This window comes from Lepidochelys kempii, chromosome 7 (assembly GCF_965140285.1).
Source record: "Lepidochelys kempii isolate rLepKem1 chromosome 7, rLepKem1.hap1, whole genome shotgun sequence".
NCBI classification, from domain to species: Eukaryota; Metazoa; Chordata; order Testudines; family Cheloniidae; genus Lepidochelys; species Lepidochelys kempii.
Genome location: NC_136386.1, coordinates 19,779,900 through 19,807,501, shown reverse-complemented (window position 1 = coordinate 19,807,501; position 27,602 = coordinate 19,779,900). Strand labels below are relative to the sequence as shown.

Genomic DNA, 27,602 nt, shown 5'->3' with positions numbered 1-27,602 from the left:
AGTGGGTGTGTAGCCTCCGTGCTACTGCAGCTGGGACTTCCATGAGGAGCTTCATGATCTGGAGGGAACAATTCTGTGAGGTAACCCAAAGGGAAGCTTCCCATTGGCTAAACTGACTGGAATCATGCTAAAGTTCACCTCAACTGGAAGCTAGATAGCACCTAATCTTACAGGGTGTTTGATTCTGGGATTATGTGCAGGTTATAAGAGCATTTACTGCCTGGGAAAACCATTTGGAAAGAACAGGAAATGTCTTTTTTGCTCTCATTTCCAAGCTGACAGCTGTATCCAGGGGATGGGGCCTTTGTTTTATGCCTGTGCTTAGAAGGTTTTAGCTTAGAAACATTCATGTGAGAGAGTATGCGCCACTCCATTCCAGCTGGAAAAAATCCTAAACTGCTGGTAATCCATAATAGAAAGAACTCCCAAAAAATTACAGCTCGTAGACTAGTTACGGGAAAACTCTGCTTTGACACTAATTTTATCTACTTAGCGCCACAAAGTTGGCTTGAAGGTACAAGTGAATGAAAACAAAGAGGGCTTTCCTGGTCTGACCCCAAAATGTAAACCACACACTGCTATCCCTTGGGGGAAGTTGTATAGTTTCCACACAGCCAATGTGTATTGCAGAAACTGCGTAGCATTAGCTGTAGGTTTGTTAGCCAATATTGAAATGCTGTTTTAAGACAGGAGGGAAATCAGCCCAGTTTTCATGATGATTAAGACATATGGCTTAGATCAGCCGGTTAGCCTCATTAGAGCGGGGAAAGAATACCTGTGATAGCTATGTTACTATGTTGGGTGATTCTCTGTGTTCTTGTTAGTCATCAATTTCATGCAGAACAGTTGGTGTTTTGCTTTCAGTGTAAGTGTTTGGGTCCATAACTGAATATTCCACTAAATAATCTTCAGCTAGGGATTTCATTATCTTCCTTGCCATTCATTCATTCCCTCCTGGAGAAAGCAGCATAGTTGTTTCCCTTTGCACTTTATTACATTAATTTTTAAAAATTTAGGGAAACAAAGGAAGAATTTTAAATTTAAAAGGAGAGTTGGGACCATGCCAATCCATTGCATTTGAACACCCCAAACTCTGAAGGACTTCAGATCCATACTTCACAGCTCTTTCTCCCTGCACCCTTTCCATTTCCTTGATGAGCCAAACCTCAGGATCCAAACCACCCCAAACTTTGGTCTTGAACCTTGCAGCTGGGGTTCATCTGTGGGGTACTGAGAAGCTTCTGCTTCAAGTGGGTTTATTTTGTTAGCCATATTTCATTTTAATATTATTACACACAAAAAAAACAATGTTACTAATGTTAAAAGAACATTAAGGTTGCAAAGCCAGACACTCAAAAATTAGAAAATACCACAATTAATATTGGCTGTTCACTCCTCTTCTAACCAGTCACAATTTCTACCTTCCAGGTTCTTCATCCCAGTCAGACGCCATTTTTAAGATAAGGTTCCAGCTGCACAACTTTAGTTAGATCATGTTTCCATTCTGGAAATATACCCCTCCATCTTCCCAAAAATATACAGTGGCTGAAAGAACACAAAGACTCTGGAGGACTGTTGTCCATAAAAATGATCAGCAAGTTTGTTTTTTCAGATTAATCTTGATTGTTTCCATTCATTAACTATCCCACTTCTTGTGAAGAGATAAGGCATAAATGGTTCCTTGGAAATAACATAATGAGAAGGATGAATTCATCAGAAAACTTTCACCTCTTGGTCACTGGTTCAAATCCACCTCAGGTTAGCAGAGATGGAGATCCTTGTGAAATGAATTTGGTGGTCTCATTCCTATCCTTAGTGCACAGGTGCCTACCTCACAAGCAAACTTCATCACACGTGGCAGCAACTGGTACCCTTGCTGGCTACCGCATCACAGTGGCACTCAATATGCTGTGACTGCTGCTTGTTATACTAAATGTGATCATGTCATTATTACCGAGTCTTCTCTCACTGCCATTCATTTGTTGTATCCACCTATTGCCCCTCATCATATGCTGAAATTGTAAGCTCTTTGGAGAAGGGATTGTCTTTTTTATTGCATGTGTGTGCTGTCCTCAGTCCAATGGGTCCTTGACCCCAGATTGGAGCTTTGAGATGCTATTTTACTACAAATAAATAATAATAATTAATAAAGAGGTCGCTTTGTGCATTTGCATAGTATTGGGGGTGAGTAATACAAAATATTACTCCTCTTTGCACCCCAGGTTGATGTAAGTACCACATTGTATCACTGAAACTGGCACAAATACCCCATTGTGCACCCCAAACTCCCACAAATGTCCCAAGAAAAGCAGTCGCTCCTTATCCACAACAAAAGTGGCATTGAGAGTGCCCCCGGGAAAACTGAGCTTGGACAAACTATTATTTCTGGTTTATTATCATCTCTCTCAACAAAACCTTTTGAAAGTGCTATTTTTAATGTCTCATCTTCTTTTACAAATCCACATCTCAATAATGAAGACTGAGAACTAAACCACACCCTGACTGGTTTTGGGGGTGGGGGGGAAGTCTTTTCTTAAGACAGCCGCAGGAGCTGCATTTTCCATCAATCTGTTTGGCCTTTCTGCAGAGACTTTAATAGTTTGATTGATTGCCAAAATGATGACATTTCCATACACCCACTCTGCTATTGAGCTGAAAGAGTGGAAACATTGTGTTAACTCAGAAACTCTGTATCAGTTGGAGTGGTAGTTGTGATAATAATCTGGAGGGTTAGAAGTTATTTGCCCTACTCTAAGGGTATGTTATTTGCCGTTCTCTGGGGTATGTTCTTTACAGGACTCAGACCAGGTGAACAAATCAGGCAGTCTGGACCTTGCAAAGATTCCCCAAACTCTTGGTAATGGGGCAGTCTTTCCCAGCATCTGTTCTGGCTTCCTCATGCCTTCCAGGGTTGCTTCTCCCTCACTTTTCATTTTTTTAAATTTAGGCCATAATTAGCCTCAATCCATCCTTCACTCCAATGTGTGTGCATAATTCCCATTGAAATTATCATCACTTATCTCTTCAAGTCAAGGAGTGAATGAAATTATCCCAAGAGATTTGTCTGCACTGAAAAACTGACACCCTAAATTCCCCAAAGTTTAAGGAGATCTGATCTTCTATTCTGGTTCAGGTTCTTTTCATAAAGATGGGCCAGAACTTCTATGCTCATATTAGGATCCAAATATGAGTTTCATCAACATTCAAGGTGGTTTGGGTCTTCTGTTGCAGTTTGGACTCACCTCTAATTTTAACATGTGACCAAGGTTTGCTAAAGGCATCCCTCCATCTTACACAAAGAATTTCTCCCTGGGTAGCAAGGAGTTGCACAGCATGGAGCAGATTGCACAAAGGGCAGTGTACTAATAGACGCAAAATATACCAGGCTCTGCACAAGCTGGGAACCCAGACTTGGGCTGGACTCCATAGCTTCTCCAAGGCTATTAACAGAGAAGTAACATTGAGGAAACAACTGAGCGCAAAAATATATCAATATGCTCTCGCTGTTTACTTGAAAATGTAGCATACCTGAGTTTTCAAGATCTAAATATGGCTTACCTTAAAAGTTCGTCTTGCTGATTGAGTTTAATTTCCAGAACTCCTCTGAGGTAGCACTATCTCACCAACATTCTTTCATGCACAAGAAAATAAGCGGCACCTGATTTAATTCCTTGATACAAACAGAGCTATGACTGTACATTATCAAATATAGCATGCAGTGCACTATATCTATTCAGGTTTCAGAGTAGCAGCCGTGTTAGTCTGTATCCGCAAAAAGAAAAGGAGGACTTGTGGCACCCTAGAGACTAACAAATTTATTTGAGCATAAGCTTTCGTGAGCTATAGCTCACTTCATCAATTCAGTACTATTTAGATGGACATCATGTAAAGACCTAAACAGGCATGCTAGATAACATAGCATGCAATCTTCCCTCTACTCTCAGCACACTATTACGTTGGGACCAACTCTTACAGAAAGTAACCTTTTTGGCCCTAAAGCCTTGATAGACCAAAGATATCTTAATCACTACTTAAATGGAAAAGGCTGGAAGAGATCATCTGGTGAGTGATTGGCTGAGGCATATTTTTGTTTCTGCTGTGGATTCCTTGGGTACTGTTCAAAGTTTGGTTGGACCAATCAAGTGATTATTTTCCCAATGAAATGCTTTAGTGAATGGAGAAGCCTGGCCAAAGGAAGAGCTTGTTTGGCTGATACACTGTCTGAAACGCTTGACAAAAGCCTAAAAACAAATTGTGTCAGAGAACAATAGCCCATCTTCAATTTCGTTAGGCTGAATTTATTTTCTTTCTTTATTTATTCATTGTTCTCTTCATCTGCAGTGGGAAAATAGCTCTGCATGCACTAGAGGGATTTTACAGTGTGAACCCTGAGCCAAAATGGCTGTCAGACCATTTTGTACATCTCTTAAAAGGAAAAAAAATCACGCTTGGCGTCGGGTCAAGTTCCTTGTAACAAGCCCTATTGATACAGTATTCAAAATGTGCACACTACAGTTTGCCAGTTCTTAAACTCATTTGCAGTGTTTTGGATTTGTTTGTGTGTGTGTGTTCGTGCTGAGGTCAGGGTCCCTGACCTAGATTGTACCCAGCAATAGCAGGATAAGAGACTAATTGTGTCTGCCGCGATAGTTAGAATTTCCTGCCGTTCATCTGGCATTGTTTCTGCTGGGCTCAGTAATGAGAAATTTGGGAAGATCACTGTTCAGTGTAGTGCGTGGGCCACTCACTCTGCCACCGTAGAGGTGCCACTTTTTAATTAGAGGTGCCATTTCCTCTTTCAAGACCAGGAGAGAGTTTGAAGGTGATAATGAGGATGCCCCAAAGAGCAACACGCAAGGCAAACATGGCTCACAAAATATTAAAAGGCATAGCTCCTTCAGCTTTAATATGGAGGTGCAGAAATCAAAGACTACAGGTCCCCCTAGAATATAATGCTGGGACAGTCGGAGAAGACTGGAGCATTGCATCCTGGGGCATGTAGTCTCTATGGGCCACTCCACCATATCAGAGGAGAGGGTGGCTCTAGAAGTCTGCTCCATTTTATGCAAATTGTTATGTTCAATGAAGACTTTGTACTCCCCTACAATTCTACTCCCCCACCATCTCTCATACTTCCCCAATGGGCTGACACTACTGGCCTCCCGGTACTGGTATATATCATGTAGATTATCAGTTTGGTTTTTTTAGACAATGAAAACTCTACATAGACACACAAGGCAATTTCCATTAATATGTAGGTCTTTATCAACTGAAAAGTGTAGAAGTCTGAGAACTGGACAGGTGTTTTGCTGTGATAAGGATAAACACTCTGTGTACAGACATAATTTCTCCAGCTGAAATATTAATGTCTCCACCTGGGAACAGAGTCCTGAAAAACAGCTGAGGTTTTTCATTAATATATCCGGTCAGTTCATTCCCATCCCACAGTTTCTCTGTTATTGTTATTTTTTTTAAGTTTCCTTCTTTATTTGAAAGCTCACAAATCTCATCCTAAACCAAAATAGTCCTTGAGACTTGTTGAAATGCTCTAGGTGAAATTCTACTGGGCTTGCTTCCGTTAGAATGTTTTCTGGCCATTATGGCTTATAGGGTCAGATCTTCAGCTATTGTATATCAGCATAGCTTCATTTTAATAGATATAAATAAAACTGTGTCCATTTACACCAGCTAAAGATCTGGTGTCATCTGATTCATGCAGTTCCCTTGAAGTAAATGGGCTACACTGATTTACCCCAGCTGAGGGAGGATTTTAAGCCAAGATGTGTCATTACTTAAAGTACTGTTCTACTCCAAAAAGTGATTGCAAAAATGGCATTGTGGCCATGTTTATTTTCTCTCAATACCTCCACATCAGATATGCTCTATTGATAAGTAAGAAGATGTGTTTTTCCTCATTGCCAGCACCACAAACACATTCTGCGATCTGAAAGTCAAGTTGTTGTTTTTTCCTGGTTTGTCCATCACCACCAGTGATAAGATTCCACAGGCCACATTCTACCCTCAGTTACACTCATCATGGCAAGGATCATGACTTCCATTATGACTGAATAGTACCTTGTACACTGTGGGCTCTTCCAGAAGAAATAATAATAATAATATGATGATGATGATGCTTTAACTGATTGCTTATAGGTTATAACCTATTTAGGAAGGATAAAGTGGGCAAAAGGGGAGGGGGAGTGGCACTCTATGTCAAAAATGGCATTACCTGTTTCCGAGTCACTGATAACTCGGAAGAAAATTATTTTGAGTGCTTATGGATCAATGTCCTAACAGATAAAGCACAAAATGGGGTAATAGCTGGTGTCTGCTACAGACCACAAAATCACAGTAGGGAACAGGATCTTTACACACCTATCTGAAATGTGTAGGGGAAAAAAGCTGCGTAATCAAGAGGGACTTATAAACCAAATCAACCGGGAGGAAAAATTAATCATAAAAATGTGAATGATAATCGGGAATTATTTAAGAACACCAAACACTTGCTAGATGCCGAAAAAGCCACAATCCCACAATTGAGGAAGAAGGATGTATTGGTTAAAAAAAGACTTGCTTTAGAGGGGAAGTGAAGGCAGCTATAAAAAATTATAGAGAAGGGTATAATACAATCCAATGGCTGGAAGTAGAAGCTAGAAAAATTCAGACTGGAAATAAGGCATACATTTTTAAGTTAGAATAGTTAACCACTGGAACCATTTACCAAGGGTCATGGTGGATTCTCCATCACTGGCAATTTTAAAAACTATATCATATGTTTTTCTAAAAGATCTGCTCTAGGAATGATTCTAGGGAAGTTCTAAGGCCTGTGTTATATGGGCAATCAGTCTAGATGATCACAATGGTTCTTCTGGCCATGGAATCTATGAATCTATTAATCAGTCTCTGCCTAACTTTGGGAGTGAAGATGTAAAATCACTTTTGTTTTTTGCTTCATCTTCAGGCTCTTTCTTTTTCTCTCTCTCCACTTTCGTCCACCCAACTTTCTTTCTAATCTAACCCAATTTATTCTGTCTATGCATGAGACAAGCAGACAGGTATCAGGAATCCTATGCAAAATTGCTCTATACTGTATTATTTTTAAGTAGAAATGAGAAATTAGGGCAGAACACATTCCCACTAATGCCAAAGTAGCTGTTCAAGTTTACTTGAGAATCTACTAGTATCTCCACATAGTTTTGCCTGCTGGGCACTTGCCTTGCCTGAAGTTGTTGCTTAGTGCAATGGAGAAAACAACTTAGCCTGATCTGATTGAGGTCATGCAAGGTTAAACATTCTAAGGCCTATGGGGCTGGAAGGAACAAACCTGAGGAGAAAAAAAGCATCACAAAAATGTATGAGCTGCATGAAACTTGCAAATTGACCTTTGACACTTACATGGAATCGCTGCACCTGACTGTTTACAGCCGGACAAGGAAGCAGACTTACTGTATTATTGGAGGGAATCTCCTCCCAACCAATGCGTGGATTTGATGTGCACACATGCTAAGTGAACAAACGATGGGGCATTGTAGAAAAGCAAATGGGGGCAGGGTGGGACAGCAAAGAAAAAGTTTCTTCCAATCTTTAATGCTTTCACTATATTGGACATAAAAAAGCCATGTGGCCAGGATAAAGAAATGGCATCTAGAAGATATCAGAATCACAGCTTCTACTACTAACACTAATAATTATTAATAATAATACATTGCATATCTAGACGACCTTTTCATATGCAGAGCTCAGATAACTTTGTATATAAAGAGAGTCAACTTTTGATACTCTTCCTCTCCCTGAGTTGTACCTTTTCTCACAAATCATCCCACTGAAGTCAGTGGGACTACTCAAGGTATAAAGTGCTACTCAGTGTGAGTAAGGATGTAAGAAGCAGGCTCCAACTCCTTAAGCTTCACAACAGATTTGTTGGAGAGGTAAAGAACACAGAGAACACCTCTCCTGCCACGGAAATGCAGCTTTCTTTAGGGTGGAACACATAGTATTTGTTCACAGGGCACAGCAACACTACACAATGGTCTGACAAGTTGTGAAGGAGAACAGACTATCCCTTGGAAAATGCAAGGGGAATTTAGTGAGGCAGAATAGAACTACCTGAATAGGAACATAGCCAGCACATGACGGTTGACTAGTCTGATGGAAAGAGTCATGGAATCTGTAATGGCCACAGGTGGTCAGCCTCATCTGCCACATGCCACCCCTTGCAGAGTGTCCCTTAACATTGTGCTGGATATTGGTTCAGTGTAAAGAGGGGACTTAAACCTGAACACCAGATCTGAACACCCCAGATCATTAGGGTGTTTGAAATCCAAACACACTTCTGGCTCTGGATCAGAATTTTAACTCTGGAGCCAGTATTCACTTCAATGCTTACTCAGAGAGAAGAGTGCCATATACTGACATCCCAGCACCACTTACTATGAACATTCGTCTCACTGTCTATGTCTACATAGCAATTAAACACCTGTGGCTGGCCTGTGTCAGCTGACTTGGGCTCGCTGGGATTGGGCTGTGGGGCTGTAAAATTGCTGTGTAGATGTTTTGGTTCAGGCTGCAATCTGAGCTCTGGGACCCAGCAAGTGGGCAGGGTCCCAAAGCCCATGTTCCAGCCTGAGCCCAACAGTCTACACAGCAATATTACAGCCCCGCAGCCCAAGCCCTGTGAGCCTATGTCAGCTGACACAGGCCAGCCGCAGGTGTTTAATTGCTGTGTAGACATAGCTTTAGTCTCTCTGAGCTCCATGACTTTCACAAGATCCAAGTTATATGCAGTTTCCAGTGGCAGTCGAGGCTCAGAGATTCTCTTGGCTGCTGTCCTTAGGCAAATATCTCATGACAAGTAGCCGTGTGCACAGATGAAAAAGCAAAACATTCTCTTTGCTTTAATGATAGTTGTGAACATCTGTGTGCCTCCTTTTCCTCAATTTCCAAATCTATACAACTTAGTTTTCTAGGGCTTCCAGCTGTGTAGTATCTGAGCAATGCTGGAGGTAAGAACACCATATCCAAAGGGAGATGGGAGATTTAGTTCATGAATGTTTGTCAAGTACTTCGAGAGCCTCACGTAGAAGGTGCGATATGTGCATTATGTTTTTATATATACACTTGTTTGTGTACACCAAAAATTAATACAAGACTTATGTTTCAATAATTTAGTCTTTTAAACCCTTGCGCCTACCCTGTTATAAGTGAATGTGGGTCACCTATCCAGTTTGTCAACTTACATGCATACGCAAACACTAGAGCAGATTTTACAATGTAGTGTAGTACTGTGCGCCCACGTATCAGAGTGCAAGACTGAGTCCTTTTGGGGATCGATTGCTATGAGCAGAGGCTGAAATGGAATGGTTTTGGTTCATGCCTCTGTTTTAAGGAAATTTTGATCCAGCAGGAAATTATATGGACTCAGTGTTTGGTACCTTCTATGTTTGGCTGGGTTGTTCAGATAATGAATTTGGAGACCTTCAGGTGCCATAATGGATTGGAGTTGGACTGCACAAGAATTTTACCTTTGATTAATGGCTTCCCAGGCACTCAGCACTTTCAGCAATGGCATAATAACAATAAACATCCATTTCCAAAAAATTACTATTATATTTCAGGATTTGATACTAATTATTGTGAGGCTGGCTATCCAGGCAATTGGAATTCAATAATTTCTCAGAGAGTTAATTATAATCACAAGGCTGGGCAATTAATGATTAATTAAATTTGCTGACATTGAGTGGAAAAGAGGTGCTAGTCTTTTCATTCCTTTATGGTATAAAATGGGCAGTTATTTGTTCTGTGGATGTTCATTTGGAATGGGTGGCAACTCCTTAACATTCTAATCAGTTACTTAAGCAGATTTGGGGTGAACTTGCTACAGCTGCTAAACTTCTCTTTTCTAAACCCTGAGTTAATTGCAATGACTGAGGAACTTCAAAATGATTAGTAGATTCATTTCAATTAGGACAGGCACCCAGAAGGGGGATTGGTTGCTACAAAGAATGGGAAAAAAGAATATGAAAGTCTTCCACCTCTGTATGAACAGTTTAAATTCAGCTGGGGTCTTTATTGTCTGAAATTGTAACCAGCTGAGCATGTTTAAACGAGGAAAACTTGGACCTGTAATGGGATAGCCATGATGGAGGCATTGGTGGTGGAGTGATGTAGACATGGCACAGACTTGACAACTAGAACTGGACAATTTTTGAAATTTTGAAGGAAAAATGCGATTAAATTCTTTATGAAAATTTTCATGAGACTTGCATCCTGTTTGGGGCCAGCCATAGAGTTGATCAAAACATTTCAAAATTCAGAAATATAGGTGGAAATGTTCATGATTTTTGGTCCTCTTTTTTTACCAACTGTAGTAACACAGTGATAAAAACACTTGCCCCCGTCTACGCTACAGCTTCTACCATTCGTCCGCCAGTGGAGAATTACAGATCCAAATGTTCCCAGTGTAGATACAGCTTCTGAGCACCTTTTGGTGGTTTAAATTAAATAAGTCCCATTCTGGTTCCCAGTGAACTAGCATGTTCACCACACCTGGCACTAATTGGCTGTTGCAAAAGAGAATCCAAAGAATGAATGGACCATCTTCACTCTTACCCATAGTCAGTTCTTCCAGGTAAGGTGGAGGATTACATTAGGACATAGGACTGGAAAAGACCTCCTGGATCACTGAGTTCAGTCCCCTGCTATCACAGACAATCCCATCATATAGTTCTGTTCATAAGCTTATCAAGTTGCATCCTTAAATTAGTTAGGTTGTTTGCCCTCACTGCTCCTATTGGGAGGCTGTTCCAGAACCTCACTCCTCTGAGGGTTAGAAACCTTCAACTAATCTCCAGCCTAAATTTATTCATGGCCACTTTATACCCATTTTTTCTTGGACCAGTGTTGTCCTTTAGCTCAGAATAGCTCTTTTCCCCAGCTCTGTCTCTGTCTGTGCTGTGCTTGTTCTGCAGATAGAGACAGCAGTTCAGACCCCAGTACTGTTAACCTAGCACCTTTCACCAGCACTAAAATCACATCTACATAGCCCTCAGCTGGGGTAAATCCAGATAGCACACTGAAGTCAATGGAGCTACCATGATTTACATGAGCTGAAGGGCTGGCCTTCACAATTATTGGAGATGCGGCCCAAGGTAAAATTTGGATCCACGTTGGAACAGCCTCAGAGTTCGTGGGTATTTGTACCTGTCGGTTACCAGATTTCATGGAGGTTTGTACTTCCAAGCCTATTTCTAACACTTAGGTGAACTATCCAGACCTCTTGGATGGGCAAAGTTAAGCTGTCTCAGGACAGATTCTTGGCAGCATCTCAGCAATTCTCATTACCGGCAAGCTGTGAAATTAAAAATGGAAAGGGAATGAAAAAAAAAATAATTTTTCAATCCCTAAAAGTTTGACATGTTGGAAGGCTCCTAGATCATGTCTACTAGATCTAGTGGGAGAAGATTCTTAGCTTCTCCAAACTGATCTACTCATCCTTGTTCATGGCTGGATGTAAGAAGCAGTGCATCATTGAACGAGATATATGGCCGTAGCGGTTTCTTTTTATTGAGCCTTTGCTTCCTTTCTCAGCACATTCAACCACACTACACACAGTGCGGCAGGAGGCCAGGAAATTGTCTCTGAGTGGAAAAAACTTGCTACCATTTCTATTAACTCACCCAGCAGAATCAGCTTCCCATGGAGTGTTAAAACAACTGCATTTTTTCCCGTCGGATGAATAAGCTGATGTGGGCAGACAGTGTATGTGGTTAATAGATCATTTTTAAAAAAAAAAGGGAAGGTTGTTTTTAATAATAACTTGCGGTTTTCACAGTAGTGTGTGAAGAAATACAGTCACAGCATGGAGTCACCCAGACCATTAGGATACTGAATCTGTCTGTCTCAAGCCAGAGAGTTCAGGCTAAAGCAGAATTCAGCTTGTTTGAACCTGTTGGAATAGTGACCCCTGATACTCTTTGGTCTTTTGGCTAAAGCCCTGGACTAGGAGAATGCAGACTTGGGTTCTATTTTGAGCTCTACTATGACTTGTTGTGTAATCCCGGGCAAGTCACTTACACTTCTCAGGGCTTTAATTCTATCAATGGGGTTGTGCTCACTTGATCCTTGGTCTCCTCATGTGCAGCGTCAACAGAATCCTCACTGGAATACTTCATGCTTTAAAAGGTTCTTCCTGCGTATTCTATACGTCACTGTCAGGATAGAGTGGAGCAGAGTCTTCATATCGGGTGCAAACATTCACCCTGAGCTAGATTTAGCAGCTAAATCCCAGTATATTTTTAATAGCAAATTTGAAAACAAATAGAACTGTGGCTGTTTTTTCAGGAACTCTAAAAGAGTTGCAATCAAATAATTACATAAGACACCAGACCCTTTTTAATGGGATGCACTAGGGCAGTGGTTCCTAAACTTGTTCCGCCGCTTGTGCAGGGAAAAGACCTACCACGTCCGCAGGTTCGGCCGATTGCAGCTCCCACTGGTCGCAGTTCGCTGCTCCAGGTCAATGGGAGCTGCTGGAAGTGGCGTGGGCCGAGGGACATACTGGCCGCCGCTTCCAGCAGCCCCTGGAGCAGCGAACCGCAGCCAGTGGGAGCCACAATTGGCTGAACCTGCAGACGCGGCAGGTAAACAAACCGGCCCGGCCCGCCAGCGGCTTTCCCTGCACAAGCGGCGGAACAAGTTTGGGAACCACTGCACTAGGGGATATAGATTAACCTTTATCTGTAAACTGTTAAAACATAAGTGATATTATATGCTACATCTGCACAAGGGCTTTGATGGCCTTACGAGATGCATGCACTAAACTTCCTCTTTGGGGGCTTGAGTTCAAAACCTAAACTTAGATTAGCATTGAAATTAAGTTCCCATCCCCTGTGCACCTTTGTCTCCACTGCCATATCAGTACACTATAACTTAACACACTTCTCAGACCCTACAGAAAATCTGATCAGGACCATTCAGACAGGGTGGCTCAGGTTGAGAAGATTCGGGTGCTTTAGCGCAGCCTTATAAAGAAGCCCACACTAATGGGGTCCCTGCTCTTTTTGATGCATTCATGTTAGTGCTAATTGTGCATTGATGGAGCCTAAGTATTTGTACCTAATATTTTCAGTCCTCCACTGTCATTAGTTTCCAGTGCACAAAATGTGCCTCCACCCTAAACCTGAAATATTGACTTCTATGGGTGAGAAGTTAATTCATTCTCTATGGCCCATTTAATCCATGGCTTCTCTGCTGAGACTTCCAACCAGATTAGCCCATGAGCGCCACTTGGGGTGACAGCTTTTGCTATGTGGACACAACTCAGCTTTTAAAAGTCACCACTGAAGTAGTCTTAGTCCAGTTCCCTGGGGACAGATATCCACATCACAAAAACCAGATTGGCTCTGATTGGCAATTCCCCATTGGCTCTGATTGGCAACACTGCACTCAGCAGAGAAACTAAGTGGACCATGGAGGCTAAACTCCCCTCTTGTTTCTAGAGGTGGTTGCTATGGTCAGATAAGAGGCACGTTCATGAGGCAGTGTGTGAGGAAGCTACCTCTGCTGATACCTATTCTGTAGACACTGAGTTTCAGTGACCAGGGCAACCAATCTGGTGTCTCATGATTCTAAGCCTCCCTGGGATCTCTCACACAGCAGTAGACCCGCCTGCCAACCCCACCTGGTAGGTGACAGCACATCATCAAGGCCTACATAGACACATACACACAGAGAGTAAAATATTTCTACAGATTAAAACAATGCTGGAATGGGAGCAGGAGAGAAGGGGGAGATCATGAGAATCGTAATAAAAGAAACAGGCTATCCTGTGGTCAACTGCATCTTTTTCCAGGATCTGCTTATGTGACTGACCAGGCTATGTCCTTCCTGGTGCTGTCTTCAGACTCCTGCAAGGGTCTGGCTAGCTTTACCTTTAGCAAGAGCTAATGGAGCGCCCCCTTGCTTTATAGTCTCGCACTCAAAAAGCAAAGGAAGGTCAGATAAGGACAGATAATTTTTTTATGAAACAGGAAGTTTTATAATCTCCACACCTGCCACTGCTGCTCTGTGCGTAATCATTGGGAGCTTTCAAACTCTACAATTAATAGGCCTCACTTTCAAGCTGGCTTTGCAATTAATTGTGCTCCCTTTCTCTCTTTCTTTCCCTTTCTCTCTCTTCCCACCTCTCCTTCTGCAATAAAACTCCAGACACTTCCTAGTTTATTAGGATGCAAAGGAAGGATTGGGAAAAGTTCTGAATAACTTTTTAAGTGATTCCGTATGACTCTCCAGCACCTGCCCTCATCACAAGTTGGAATGTGCTTCCAGTTTCCCAAATGCTCATTTATTTTCATAAACCTTGTGGAATCCAGTTATTTCACCTATAAAGATCCCACTGGCGAAAAACAGGAAATTTGACCACAAGAGCCCTACCTGGTCCAGACTAAGGAACACCCAGCTGCCTGGCTCAGACTCATCTCCTAACATCCGTTTCAGGGGAATAAAAAGGAGAATTTATATCCATTAACAGTTCTGCATGATGCTCTCCAGGCATATTTCTGAATTGCCTAATATCCTCTCTGTTCATTCCAATAATGCTTTGTTGTTGCAGTGATACTGAAGAATTAGGTGCTGGAGTGTTATGTGTCACAGCAATACCCCTAGTTTTGTTCTTTAGAATTTTCTTGAGCTAGGATTGCCGCTCTCTAATAATCTGCACTGCTGTATAGGAGACCTGACGTCTAGCCCCTGAGCTGGCAAGACACAACAGTAGCACTAGTTTAGGATAAAGATTCACCCCACTCAACAACAAACTATTCACCTTTTGAGTACAGAATGTGATTTTGCTGCTGTGCATTCTTAGAAGGACACACTGTTCCAATGGAATATCAGCATTTTAGTTCAGAAAGCTCATAACTGGATAGATTATCAGTTCTGAAGCCATTAAGATGGCTTCTGAAGGGAGTTCCATCCAGTCGACCTTGAGCAAAAGAGATAATACACTACATTTTTTCCTGATGTTCCTTGTTTCCACTGAGTCTAGTGGATGAATTTAATCCAATACCACCACCTTTAATTTATATAGTACTTTGCATAACAATGTACTTCCAAAACTATATGCATACACAATGGAATTACTTTCCTACCATGGAAAGGCAGTCACCTCTGATGTTGCGCACCACCCAGCAAAACAACCCAACCCCTCAGGAGAGGTAGTATAGATTATGATGTTTTTGAGACTTCAGGCTGAAAAAAAATGTGGGCTGCAAAGTGGTATTAAAGTAAAGAAAAATTGGGGGAAGCATTAGGGATCTTTAATGGTCCCATGAGAAAATTAGTCACTTCATTAAAACCTTGCCCCAAATGTATCCCTTGTGTAATTACATCATTCTGTAGTTACAGTAGAATGATTGTGGACTGCTCTATTTTCTCTGACTTCCCATACCTTGTTTCGCAGGGTTTCATAAAATAATGATGTTTAGGTGCTTTACCTGCAGTTTCAGCAGTGTTGGTGATTTACCTCCTATTTTTAGTCTGACGTAAATTCTCTAGAAATGGACCCTCCGACTATGCCCGCTGCATTGCCCTGATATATGTGCAGTTAGATTCTTTGGGAATGCAAAAGAGATGAATAGATATCAACAAATTTCTGAATTACAGAAGAAAACAAAGAACAATGGGAATTTGATTTACAATACCAACAAAGAGATAAGAATTACTGTGTAAAAGACCTTTTCGAAGTTCTCCCTGGAAAACTCCCTAGTAAGAGGTTTTATTTTATTTTCTCATCCCACTTAAAATCCTGCTACGCATATATTACATGTCCTGATGAGCTGCATGTTAACTGTATTCTTGTGAATGTAACATATGGGATGCCCCCACCTTTCTTGAAAAATAAGAGCCTCCAGTACAATATATTTCTTTCATCTAATTCATTCTTTTATCTCTTTTCATGTCATGATCGTATTTCAGGCATATATGTATTTTCTATCATGATGTTTGTATTAACTAAAATATGATCAAGCACCCTGATGTCAGTGTTAATTGGGAAGAGTGGATGCCATAATGATATTGTACTAATAGGTACCGTCGTGACGCTGTAGGATTATATTTTCTTCATTTTCTGAACAGACTCTGACCTGGATATATTTTAAAGTCAATTTCTGTATGAAGGTAGCTCTAACTGATTCTGTGCCATATTTTGCAAGAATATAAATTTGTTAGCACCACTGTTTTGACCATCTTTTAATCGGCACACCTACTGTAAATTCCCCCTGCTGTTTCAGTTGGATGTGTGATTCTTCACTTCCAGTGCTAAACTGTTGGATGATTTTGCAGGATGCTGTTAAACAGCTGTCACATACCACACTAGAATGGCTGCTTTTGAGTTCTGGAGAAATTATTCCTATGTGCATATAGTATTTAAATCACATTGAGATTAAAGGTATTTTCCAAATATATTATCATTATTTATTATTATATTATATTATTATTATTATTATTATTGAAAAGTGGGTCTCAATTACACTGGATTTCAAATTGGAAATGATTGGTTCGGTTGTTTAATTTATGTCTCCTCCATCCTTCCCTCGGTAAATTAGGAATTTGATTCAGTGTTGCCAATTCTTGCAATTTTTATGACAAGCCTTGCAATATTTGATGTTTTCCATAAAGCCCCAGCTGCTGGACTGATGGAGTTATGCAAGACTCACATCTTTCTTTTTTTTCTTTTTCTTTTTTAAAAAGGAAGTTTCTAGCTGACAAATGCTTGAAAATGTGACCCCACTGCAACCTAAAGGCTCAAAACCCAGAAAGCAAAAAGTACCCAAATTTATTTTTTAAAATAATCTGATGGGATTGGAGGGGGGGCGCTATCTTTTTTTTAATTTTACATGTTTTGGGTTCTCAGTATGTGGACTTTAACCTGGAATTTACAGTAACTGTGAAACTAATGGGTGGAAGAAAATGCATCCTATGTTCTCCTTCCTCTTTTGCCCACGATATGCTAGTACAGTATTTATAGTGTATCTTGTAATTCCCATAAAGTTTCCTGACTGTTTGTAAATGAATTTTGGAATTTAAAGGAAAAATAGTAATGGTTTAAATGCGATAAGGAACCTTTGATCTGTTGCCTTAGCCGCTGTGTAACAGGTGATGTATTCACAGGATTTCCATGAAGAGGTCTTGAAAGTGCTGGGGGATGAGGATGAAAATGAGAGGGAGGAGGTGAAGCTCAAGCAGGGCTTGAGTGAGATCCCTGAAATCTACAAACTACACCAGGAGATACTGGGAGAGCTGGAGGAAAGAGTCCTCAATTGGTAAGTGACAACTTAATGGCTTCATCTCATCCTCAATATATTCAAAATATTTTGATTTTCCTTTATTCCAGGAACCATGGGCAACAGGGTTAAGATTCAAACAGAAGAAAGAAAAGATGCTAAACATCTTTAATAGGGTTTACATATAGGTTGACCAGGATGGGTAAGGAATGGTGTCCCTAACCTCTGTTTGTCAGAGGGTGGAGATGGATGGCAGGAGAGAGATCACTTGATCATTACCTGTTAGGTTCACTCCCTCTGGGGCACCTGGCATTGGCCACTGTCCTCAGACAGGATACTGGGCTGGATGGACCTTTGGTCTGACCCAGTATGGCCATTCTTGTGTTCTTATGTTGAGGGAGGTAAACTTACAGGGACACTGTAAGGTTGGGAGACTGAATTTTCTTGTCTATGCCATGTTTCTGTATTGTTATTTTACCTACCAAAAAATACAAACATCTCAGTGCTCCTGCGCTACCCTACAATGATAAACCATTGTATACAGCCCCATACTCCTAAGCAGCCCCATAAATCAGTGTGTGTGCAGCCCATCTCACGTGAACTGTCATTTGCTATCTGTTTGTACAGTGCCTAGCCCACTGGGGCCCCAATCTGGTTGAGTCCCCTAGGTGATTGTCAAAAAACAGTCTAATGTGTATGGACTGTGATAGACTCAAATACCAGGAAGGGGGAACAGGCAGAAAAAAACCCTCAGAGGCATTAAAAAATATAGGAAAATATCTTTTCTTAAATTTTAGATCTCATAGAAATTGAAATAAATTAGAGCAATTCTCATGGCAACTTCCTAATATTATAGCTCCCGGATAAAAGAAACCCACTCAGAGTTTGAACAAGCCTTTGCTGGGGTGAGCTTTCAGGCTAAACACAATCTTTCAGGGTTGCTGAGGGTCTCTGCCTAAACCAAACTGTCCTAGCTGGACTAAATCTTACCAGGATAAAGCACGTCTCTGTCTTGCCTAGACAAAGTCTTTCAGTGCTAGAGCAAATCTTTTAAGCTGGATAGGTCCCTGTCTGAGCCATGCTTCCAAACTAAAATGTATCAACTAGCTGGGACAAGCCTCTGACTAAGTAAGACTAACTTCACTCCCAAACTGGCTAAATCAATGAAATCCACGGAAGTCCTCTGTCTAATCCAAACTCCCTGGCTAATCTGACTCTTTCAGAAGCTGGGGCAAGCTTTATAACTCCTTAACTCCACCCCCACTGAACTCCAGCCAATCAGCAGTCACCTTCAATGACAGACCACTCTATCCCAGGGCGTCCACAAAATAGATTATAAATAAATAATAGTAACAAGCAGTGCAGGCAGCACTCCTGAACAGCTCTACAGCAAGAAATCAGAGTGCACAACAGAGGAAAAGTTAATGGGATATCATATGTGGGTTTCCATCTTCCAAGGGAATTGTTGTAAACAACAGTGAGGTTGAAAACAATTCTGTAAATGGTTATGCTAAATATGCTATTAAGAAAGGTGGGTTCCCGATCCTTTTTGCTGCTGTAGATGTTCCAGGGGCCTAAAATAAATGTGCAGTGAAAAATCTGAAAATGTGCACTGGCTTTAGACTTTAAATACTAAGCAGGCCCCTGAATCCCCAGTACCCCTCCCCACATCTGGCACTGCATTCTCTGTTACTCCCAGGGCTGCTGGCCAGTCCCTCTGCTGTATTCTCGATCATTCTGAAATTCACGAGGCCACTGTTTAAAACCAGCCCCACAATCTCCATTAACCTGACATCTCCTTGGCCTCTGTTCATTAGCAGCCCTGTACCCTCTGTTACGGCCCTTTTTGGCTGGCTCTGTCTCCTGTAGATAATTCACCTTCGGTAAATAATTAAATTGTGTGCCCAGATGAGGAATTGTAACATGGGTAAGGAGAGGGAGCTGTGAGTGAAGGGGATCCAACGATGGAGCTATTCTCACACTAACGCCAGCACTCAGAGCAAAGGTTCTCGTTCACTCTGGTGGAACTGGAAAGCTTGCTTGGAGAAATGTGAGCTACGTGAGCCCATAAAGAGGACATTCTGCCCAGCATGTACATATATAGCTGCGGTAGGTAGAGTTACAGAAAGGGGACTGGCCCCAGACAAGGCCCATTCTTCCACAGCCCATTCTGTTGCCCAGCACTTCGGTGCAGTGTTGTCCATTTCCTGACAGTTAAACCCAGGCCTTAACTTAGATCTCCTAATGGCATTAGCAGGTATGGGGCTGATTAATAGAATTTGTGTAACCAGAATGAAGTGGGGCATTTTTTGTTACTTATTGGCTTGTTCTTCTCTTTCTGTGGCTTTAGGGAGGAACACCAAAAAGTGGCCGATGTTTTTCTCTCAAGAGAATCAAGGTTCAAACACCACACAGCATACATTATGCAGTTTGATAGGAATTTGGCTTTGCTCGATGAAACCTGCCTTAAATCTTCCCAGCTGGCTACTGTCATCCAGGCATTTGAGGTGAGGCCCCTCTCACTTCTCTATTTGCATTAATTTATGGTTGCTCGGCATTGCTTTCTCAAAGATATTCCCGCCTGCAACTTCACTAGCCTTCAGACAGGGTGTGGAGGAAGAATCTTAATGATCACTTGCAGAACACCCTCTGGAGAGACACATGGAGTGAAATGTCTGTTTCTGTTGTAATATCACAACTTTCATGTCTGTAATCGCGTGACCAGAGAGATTGAAGTGTTCTCCGACTGGTTTATGAATGTTATAATTCTTGACATCTGATTTGTGTCCATTTATTCTTTTACGTAGAGACTGTCCAGTTTGACCAATGTACATGGCAGAGGGGCATTGCTGGCACATGATGGCATATATCACATTGGTAGATGTGCAGGTGAACAAGCCTCTGATAGTTTCTAATGTGATGGATATGCCCTCTCTCCCCTGCCACAGCAGCGCCCAAACTGGGGCTGGGAAGGAGTGGGGGGGTCTCTCCCTCTCTCCCTGGCCGCGGCAGCCCCCGAGCTGGGGCTGGGAAGGCAGGGGGTCTCTCCCCCACCACAGCAGCCACAGAGCTGAGGCTGGGAAGAAGGGCCGTCTCTCCACAGCAGCCACAGCCCAGGAGCTGGGGAAAGTCGCCTCTTTCTCTGGCTGCTGCAGTCCTGCACATCCCAAATTCCCCCCACCCCCTCTTCTAATCCCACTGCCCCCTCCCACCTACCCCCCCATTCCTCCCAAGGCCACCAGCTCACCTTACCCGTGCGTTGTCTCCACGGCCCAGGCACCTAATTAGTGGAGCCACGCCTGCACGGCTCCACTAATTAGGTGGGTGGCCCTTCATTCTCTTGTGTGCTGCCGCCCAGGCGTGCACCTTAGAGGGAACTATCCGCGGACCACCTGAATGGAGCTTGTGGACCACTGGTGGTCCACAGATCACAGTTTGAGAATCTCTGGTCTAGGGCATCAATCAGTTAAATTGTTTTCTTCTCAAACTGCCTTTGGTGTTTTCCAAATGATTCTGACTGTCCCCTTTGCCGTCCGCCCAATGCCCCTGAGGCAGAGCAATCTCAGAGGTGCACCTTGGCTCCTGGTACACAGCAAGGGATAAGGGCTCCAGTGTTAATGCTTTTCATCAGTGTGTTGCTTTGAAGTTCAGCTACAATCAGAGTTAATAGGATTTTGATTTGAGTCATAAATCCAAGCTCAGGAGCGAACTGTGCTTTTGCTATCCTGGGGTTTCTGTTCACTCACAACTGTGTAAAGAAAGGAGTAAATAATCGTAAAATTAATGATGCATTTAAAAAAGAAAGGAAGAAAGGTTAGGGTTCCCCCCCCGATTTTTAAGCTGGCACAGCTGTTTGCAGTTTTCACTACTTTAGGTGCTAAGGGCCAATTTTTCAAAAAACAGGATTGGGATAGCAATTGCAAAATAGGTGCAGAAATATTTGCACCTCTGTGGTGGGTTTTAAGAGTGAAATTACAGGGGAGAGAGGTGGTGATCTTATTTCTGAAGTTCTAGCCAGAACCAAAGCAGCCTGAGTTACCCAAGCCATTAAACAGCCCTTCAATGCCAGATGATCCTTATGAACCTTTAGAGTTGGCCTAGATCAGGGGTGGGCAAACTTTTTGGCCTAAGGGCCAAATCGGGGAATAGAAATTGTATGGCAGGCCATGAAAGCTCACAAAATTGGGGTTGGGGTACGGGCTCTGGGGTGGGACTGGGGGTGAGAGGTTTGGGGTGTAGGAGGGTGCTCTGGGCTGGGACCGAGGGGTTCAGAGGGCGGGAGGGGGATCAGGGCTGGGGCAAGGGGTTGGGGCATGGGAAGAGGCTCAGGGGATGCAGGCATGGAAGCAGTGGCATGTCCCATCTCTGGCTCCTATGCCGAGGGCAGCCCGGTGGCTCTGCACACTGCCCCATCCACAGGCACCGCCCCTGCAGCTCCCATTGGAGCATGTAGGAACCAGAGTGGGGCCATGCCACAGCTTCTGGGAGCTGCACGGTGTGGCCTCAACCCAGTGCCCTGGCCGGAGCAGGGACTGACCCAGCGCCCTGGCGGAGTGCTGGAGCGGGGCCAAGCCGCATGGTCCAGTGCCCCAGCTGAAGCGACCCCCAACCCAGCGCCCTGGCTGGAGCACTGGGGTGGGGCTGAGCCATGTGGTGTGGCCCCGACCCAGCGCCCCAGCTGGAGTGGGGCCGAGCTGCTGGTGCGGCCCCCAACCCAGCGCCCCAGCTGGAGCGGGGCTGAGCCGCATGGTGTGGCTCACAGGCCGGCTTAAAACATCTCATGGGCTGGATCCGGACATGGATAGTAGTTTGCCCACCCCTGGCCTAGATACATCGGTGCACTTGACCAGGTTTCCTTGGTTGAAAGATTGCTGGACCATTAATGTTGATTTTCAATAAGTCTTGGAGCACTGGGGAAGTTCCAGAAGATTGGGAAAAAACTAATGTTCTGCCAATTTTTAAAAAGGGTAAATGGAATGACCTGGGTAATTATAAGCCTGCCAGTCCGACATAAATCCCAGGCAAGATGATGGAGCAGCTGATATATAATTCGATTAATAAAGAATTAAAGGAGGGTAATGTAATTAATGCAAATTAACATGGGTTTATGGAAAATAGATCCTGTCAAAGTAACTTGTTATCTTTTTTTGATGAGATTACAAGTTTGGTTGATAAAGGTAATAGTGTTAACATAATATACTTAGACTTCTGTAAAGCATTTGATTTGGTACCGCACAACATTTTGATTAAAAAAACTAGAACAATATAAAATGAACATGGCACACATTAAGTGGATTAAAAGCTGGCTAACTGATTGGTCTCAAAATGTCATTGTAAAAGGGGAATCATCACTGAGCAGGTGTGTTTCCAGTGGGGTCCCTCAGAGATCGGTTCTTGGTTCTATGCTTTTTAACATTTTTATCAATGACCTGGAAGAAAACAAAATCCTCACTGATAAAGTTAGCAGATGACACAAAAATTAGGGGAGTGGTAAATAATGAAGAGGACAGGTCACTGATTCAGAGGATAAACTGGGCACAAGCAAACAATGTGTGTTTTAATACAGCTAAATGTAAACATATGCAACTAAAAACAAAGAATGCAGGCCATTATTTACAGAATGAGGGACTCTAGCCTGGGAAACAGTGATTCTGAGAAAGATCTGGGGGGCATGGTGAGTAATTGGCTTAATATGAGCTCCCAGTGGCCAAAAGAGCTAATGCAATCCTAGGAAGCATAAACAGAGGAATCTCAAGTTGGAGCGCAGAGGTTATTTTACCTCTATTTGGCACTGGTTCAACCACTGCTGGAATACTTGTCCAGTTCTGGTGCCCACAATTCAAGAAGCATACTGATAAATTGGAGAGGGTTCAGAGAAGAGGCACAAGAATGACTAAAGGATTAGAAAATGTGTCTTACAGTGATAGACTCAAAAGAGCTTAATTTATTTGCGACATGCTTTAAAGGTTATTTAGAATGACATGCTCCCCTTTTGCTGATAGATGGAATGATTCTTAATTGCAGACAACACGCATATCTTAAAGGTTGATTGCCTGCTGGGTGGCCAGTGCTATGTGCTGATCCTTTCCCGTGTCTCCCCACAGTTAAGAGAAAGGTTGATCCCTCATCTGTACACGTCCATTTATCTAGAACTTGCTGTAGCATGGGACAGTGGGCAGAGCTAGTAGACTGAACACAACATTAGGTGCCAAGAACACAAGAGTTCTGATCCTGTCTTTCCCACTGGGTCAGCGTGTAACCTTGGGCAAGTCATGTATTAACCTGATTGCAGTTCAGTTTCTGAAGATGCTAATAATTACCCTCTTCAGAGAGGTGTGGTGAGGGTCTGATAAGCTACTGTTTACACAGCATTTTGAATCTATAAGACTGTCAGAAAGTGTTCCCCATCTGTGGCACCCTCTGGCATCAGCACAACCAGTATGCCAGCCTCAGTTTCCCCTTGAAAGGTTCCAGAAATAGTCCAAGCTGTCTTTCTGAGAATAAATAGCCCTTACTGGGTTAATTTATTACAAAAGAAAACCCCATGCATATAAGCTATAAAAAAAACCAGGTCCACCAACATACAGCCCTGGCATTTCTCACCATGCTCAGGCTCTCTGCAGCTCCAGCATCTCTCCCCACAAAGTGAGAGCCCTCACCCCAGCCCTCTCTGATCCTCCAGATTCAGCTCTCTGGCTCACATAGCTAGCAGGCATCTCCCTCTGCTGCTCTCTGCCTTCAGTCCCCGCTCCCAACCTTCTCTGGCCAGAGCTCTCTGGCTCAGGAAAGCCAGCAGGCAACTCTCTCTGCTAGCTACCTGGCAATTCCTCCCTCTTTCCAGTGAGGACCTGAGGAGCTTTCTGATTGCTGCAGGTTTCCCCAAGCAACTCTCTACAGCTTCTTCTGTCTATTCTCTGCTCAAGGAGTTCTCATTTGCCCCTTCCTATCTTTCTTCAAGGACCTCCTCCCTCTAGAGCCCAGCTGCCCTCTTTTAAGCCTACCTGGGGAGTCAGGTGCACTGGCCTCTTCCTCTTAAAGGGCCAGTGTCACCCTGTGACAAAGACATTAAAGTGTCATATCTCTCTCTCCATCTATACTACCGTATTTCCAGAGCGCTCATCGCCAGCAGCTAAATATAGCAATAACATAAAGCATCATTGCTCTCTGAAACCAGACCTTCTTCTGTCTGCCTTCTTTGATTAGGTCATATTCCTATCGCTATTAACATTGTCCCCCTTCCTCTCTTTCCAAGTCACTGCTAGAGCTGTGCAAACATTGAACAACGAAAGCTGAAGCCATATGAAACTCAGCTAGTTTGGGGAGTTGGACATGGAAATCAAACCAACTGAGGAGTTGTTGATTTTTGTTTTGTTTTGTTTTTTGTTGGAGGACTTTGGCAAGGTGTTTGGAGGATCACCTTTCCTAATTCAGTCTCATTGGGGTATTTTGCTGTATTTGGCCCACACAAGCCTGTTACTTAAAGTGAAACCCAATGGATATAAAATTTGAAAAATAGCAAAAAGGCTTATGCGAACCCAGCAAGCTTCATGCTGATTTGATTGCTTTGGCTCCTTGGATATCATTCTAAAATCTCTTTCTGACCTTAGCTTCTGATTGGTTCTCTGCTTCTCTTTTTCTTATTTCCTCCATCTTGGCCTGAACTATTTTGTGATATTGAATATGAATGGTGCTATCAAATGATAAATTTTCCTGTATTGGTTCTTTATAGAGATGAAGATGAGGATCTAAGCTCTGATATATATGCAGCTAGGCAAATAAATGGGAAACAGCTCAGTAGCACTTGTGTATGTAGTCACCACGGCAGATTCCCCAGGGGGTGCAATAGGCATGTGAGGTCATAATCCAGGACTCAGACTACAGAGCACTGACTGTTCTGTTTTTCCCCTTCTCTTGAGGACAGCAGAATCCTGGCAGCAGCCCCCTGAATGTGAAACACCAGTTTTTGAAAGTGGTGCAGCGCATATTCCAGTACCGCGTGCTACTCACAGGTCAGCAATATTAAAGCACTTCTAAACTTGCTATAGCAGAGACACGTCTTTCCTGTCCATATGTCGATGGCAGGCCAGGATTGGGGAGGACAGAATGCAGTCAGAACAATGGGCTGGAATCTCCAGGGAGGAACAATGTGTTTAATATATAATAGAGAAATTACCATGTATTAATAGAGATAGGCCTGAGCTACAAATGTTTATCTAGGTCTGGAGAATGATTGAATTGCACACTGGACAGGCCACTGGGGGTTAATAGCAGCTATGGGCATTGTGAAGGGAGAAAGACCCCTATTTAGTGACATCATGCTGAAGTGTAACTGTAGGATTGGAGTGTGCAAAGTCAGACTCTTGTAAGCCTCATTTTCCTGGATTTACCCATATTGGTATCCATGGATAGGGAAGGAAGCATGCCCAGACACTTATTGTCAGCACATATGTTTGATTTTACTTATGATGCCATTCATAGCTTAGCCCATACCTGGGTCACTTAAAGCTAGAGATGATCCCAAACCAAAATCCTGGAGCCAACACCTCTGAACTCTGGAAAAACTCCACTCTAAACTTTGCCACACCACAAAATCTCTCTTTATGCTCCCCCCTATCCCTGACATATGTCACACTCTGTAGAATGCTCTTTTTCTCCTCAAGAATGTCCCCTGAGGTTCTGGCTCCTTGTGGCTGCTCCTTCTCATCCTGCCCACTGCTAATCCACTCCAGCCAAAGCTGCAGTTTGTGGGAGGAGCAGCCTTTCATACATGGATACGTCATGAACACTCAGTGCGCTGGATTAGGATATTGAGGCTTCCTATAAAGGAACAGCAGTGAATTAGTTGGGGAGGGAAGTGGTGAAATGTAACAGCACAGCAGAAGTGGTGGAAGGTCAGTGCATCAGATGGAATCACAGGAAACCAGAGATCATTAGATGTAAAGATAAAGAACCATATTGGGTGTATGTATGTGTCTGGGTGGGGAAAGATGGGAGATGACCTAAGTGTGGGACAGGGAGAAGGAAACAGTAAATCCGTCCCATACTCAACAGCTGATAAAAGGAAGAGCATATTAGAGGGACTCCTATAAATGCACCAGAACAAAGGGATTGTCTGAAATTATATTCACAGCACAGATTAGCAGCAGTTTCATCTTGCTCCAAACACATTGATCAAAGATGCAACTCATTTTTCACAGCTGTTTCTGCTTTTTTAGTAACAGTGACTCAAGTGAGCACTACATACCAGTAGGAGGATATTTTGGACTGACTTGCTTCCCTCTCTGGGTATATCTACACTAGGCAAGGGAGCCTTTCAAGAAACAGCAGTTGCGTGTGACATTTAGCTGTCTTGCTTTGTCCTTATAGAGGTTTAGTGCATCCATACAGCAACACTATTCTGATAGAATGGATTTAGTGTGTCCACACACACAGTGCCCCTTACCATCACAGTATATTCTGGGACTTCAGGTGCACTTAACCCTATGGGAGCCAGCACTATTGCTGAGAGTTTTAGGGCAGTTATCAAACACAAGGAACTGCATTGTCAGACAAACTTAGAAGAAGCAGTGCAGCCGCAATGCTTGTGGCTTCCCATTCACACTTGGGAGAAACTATTGTAGATAGTATTGTAGATATCTACTGTAGATAGCACTGGTTCACGCAAACATGAGATAGTCTTTGTTCCGGGCATTGCAGCCAACTGGTATAACCAATGCTTGTAAATCACCGAGGATGGCTGTTGCATGCAGATACAAGGTATTGTGTAGGCATTGCAAGACATTCTAAACACTGGAAAAAGGCTAATGTAGTGCCCATCTTTAAAAAAGGGAAGAAGGAGGATCCTGGGAACTACAGGCCAGTCAGCCTCACCTCAGTCCCTGGAAAAATCATGGAGCAGGTCCTCAAGGAATCAAGCACTTAGAGGAGAGGAAAGTGATCAGGAACAGTCAGCATGGATTCACCAAGGGCAATTCATGCCTCACTAATCTAATTGCCTTCTATGATGAGATAACTAGTTCTGTGGATGAAGGGAAAGCAGTGGACGTGTTGTTCCTTGACTTTAGCAAAGCTTTTGACACTGTCTCCCACAGTATTCTTGCCAGCAAGTTAAAGAAGTATGGGCTGGATGAATGGACTATAAGATGGATAGAAAGCTGGCTAGATTTTTGGGCTCAACGGGTAGTGATTAATGGCTCCATGTCTAGTTGGCAGCCGGTATCAAGTGGAGTGCCCCAAGGGTCGGTTGCAGTGGGGGAGATTTAGGTGGGATATTAGGAAAAACTTTTTCACTAGGAGGGCGGTGAAGCACTGGAATGTGTTACCTAG

At 42.9% G+C, this 27,602-nt stretch overlaps 1 protein-coding gene across 4 annotated transcripts in view; it reads left to right on the top strand.

Annotated features, from left to right (window-relative positions):
• The window catches only part of FGD5 (FYVE, RhoGEF and PH domain containing 5), a 153,751-nt gene that overhangs the window by 82,449 nt on the left and 43,700 nt on the right, over nucleotides 1-27,602 (top strand). For 3 of the 4 annotated variants that reach the window (XM_073351271.2, XM_073351274.1, XM_073351276.2), the window contains exons 6-8: nucleotides 17,164-17,315; nucleotides 19,627-19,783; nucleotides 25,198-25,285. In XM_073351271.2, the coding sequence (XP_073207372.1) occupies nucleotides 17,164-17,315; nucleotides 19,627-19,783; nucleotides 25,198-25,285 (397 nt within the window). The remainder of the gene's footprint in view (nucleotides 1-17,163; nucleotides 17,316-19,626; nucleotides 19,784-25,197; nucleotides 25,286-27,602) is intronic. The other variant, XM_073351272.2, reaches the window with a different exon arrangement.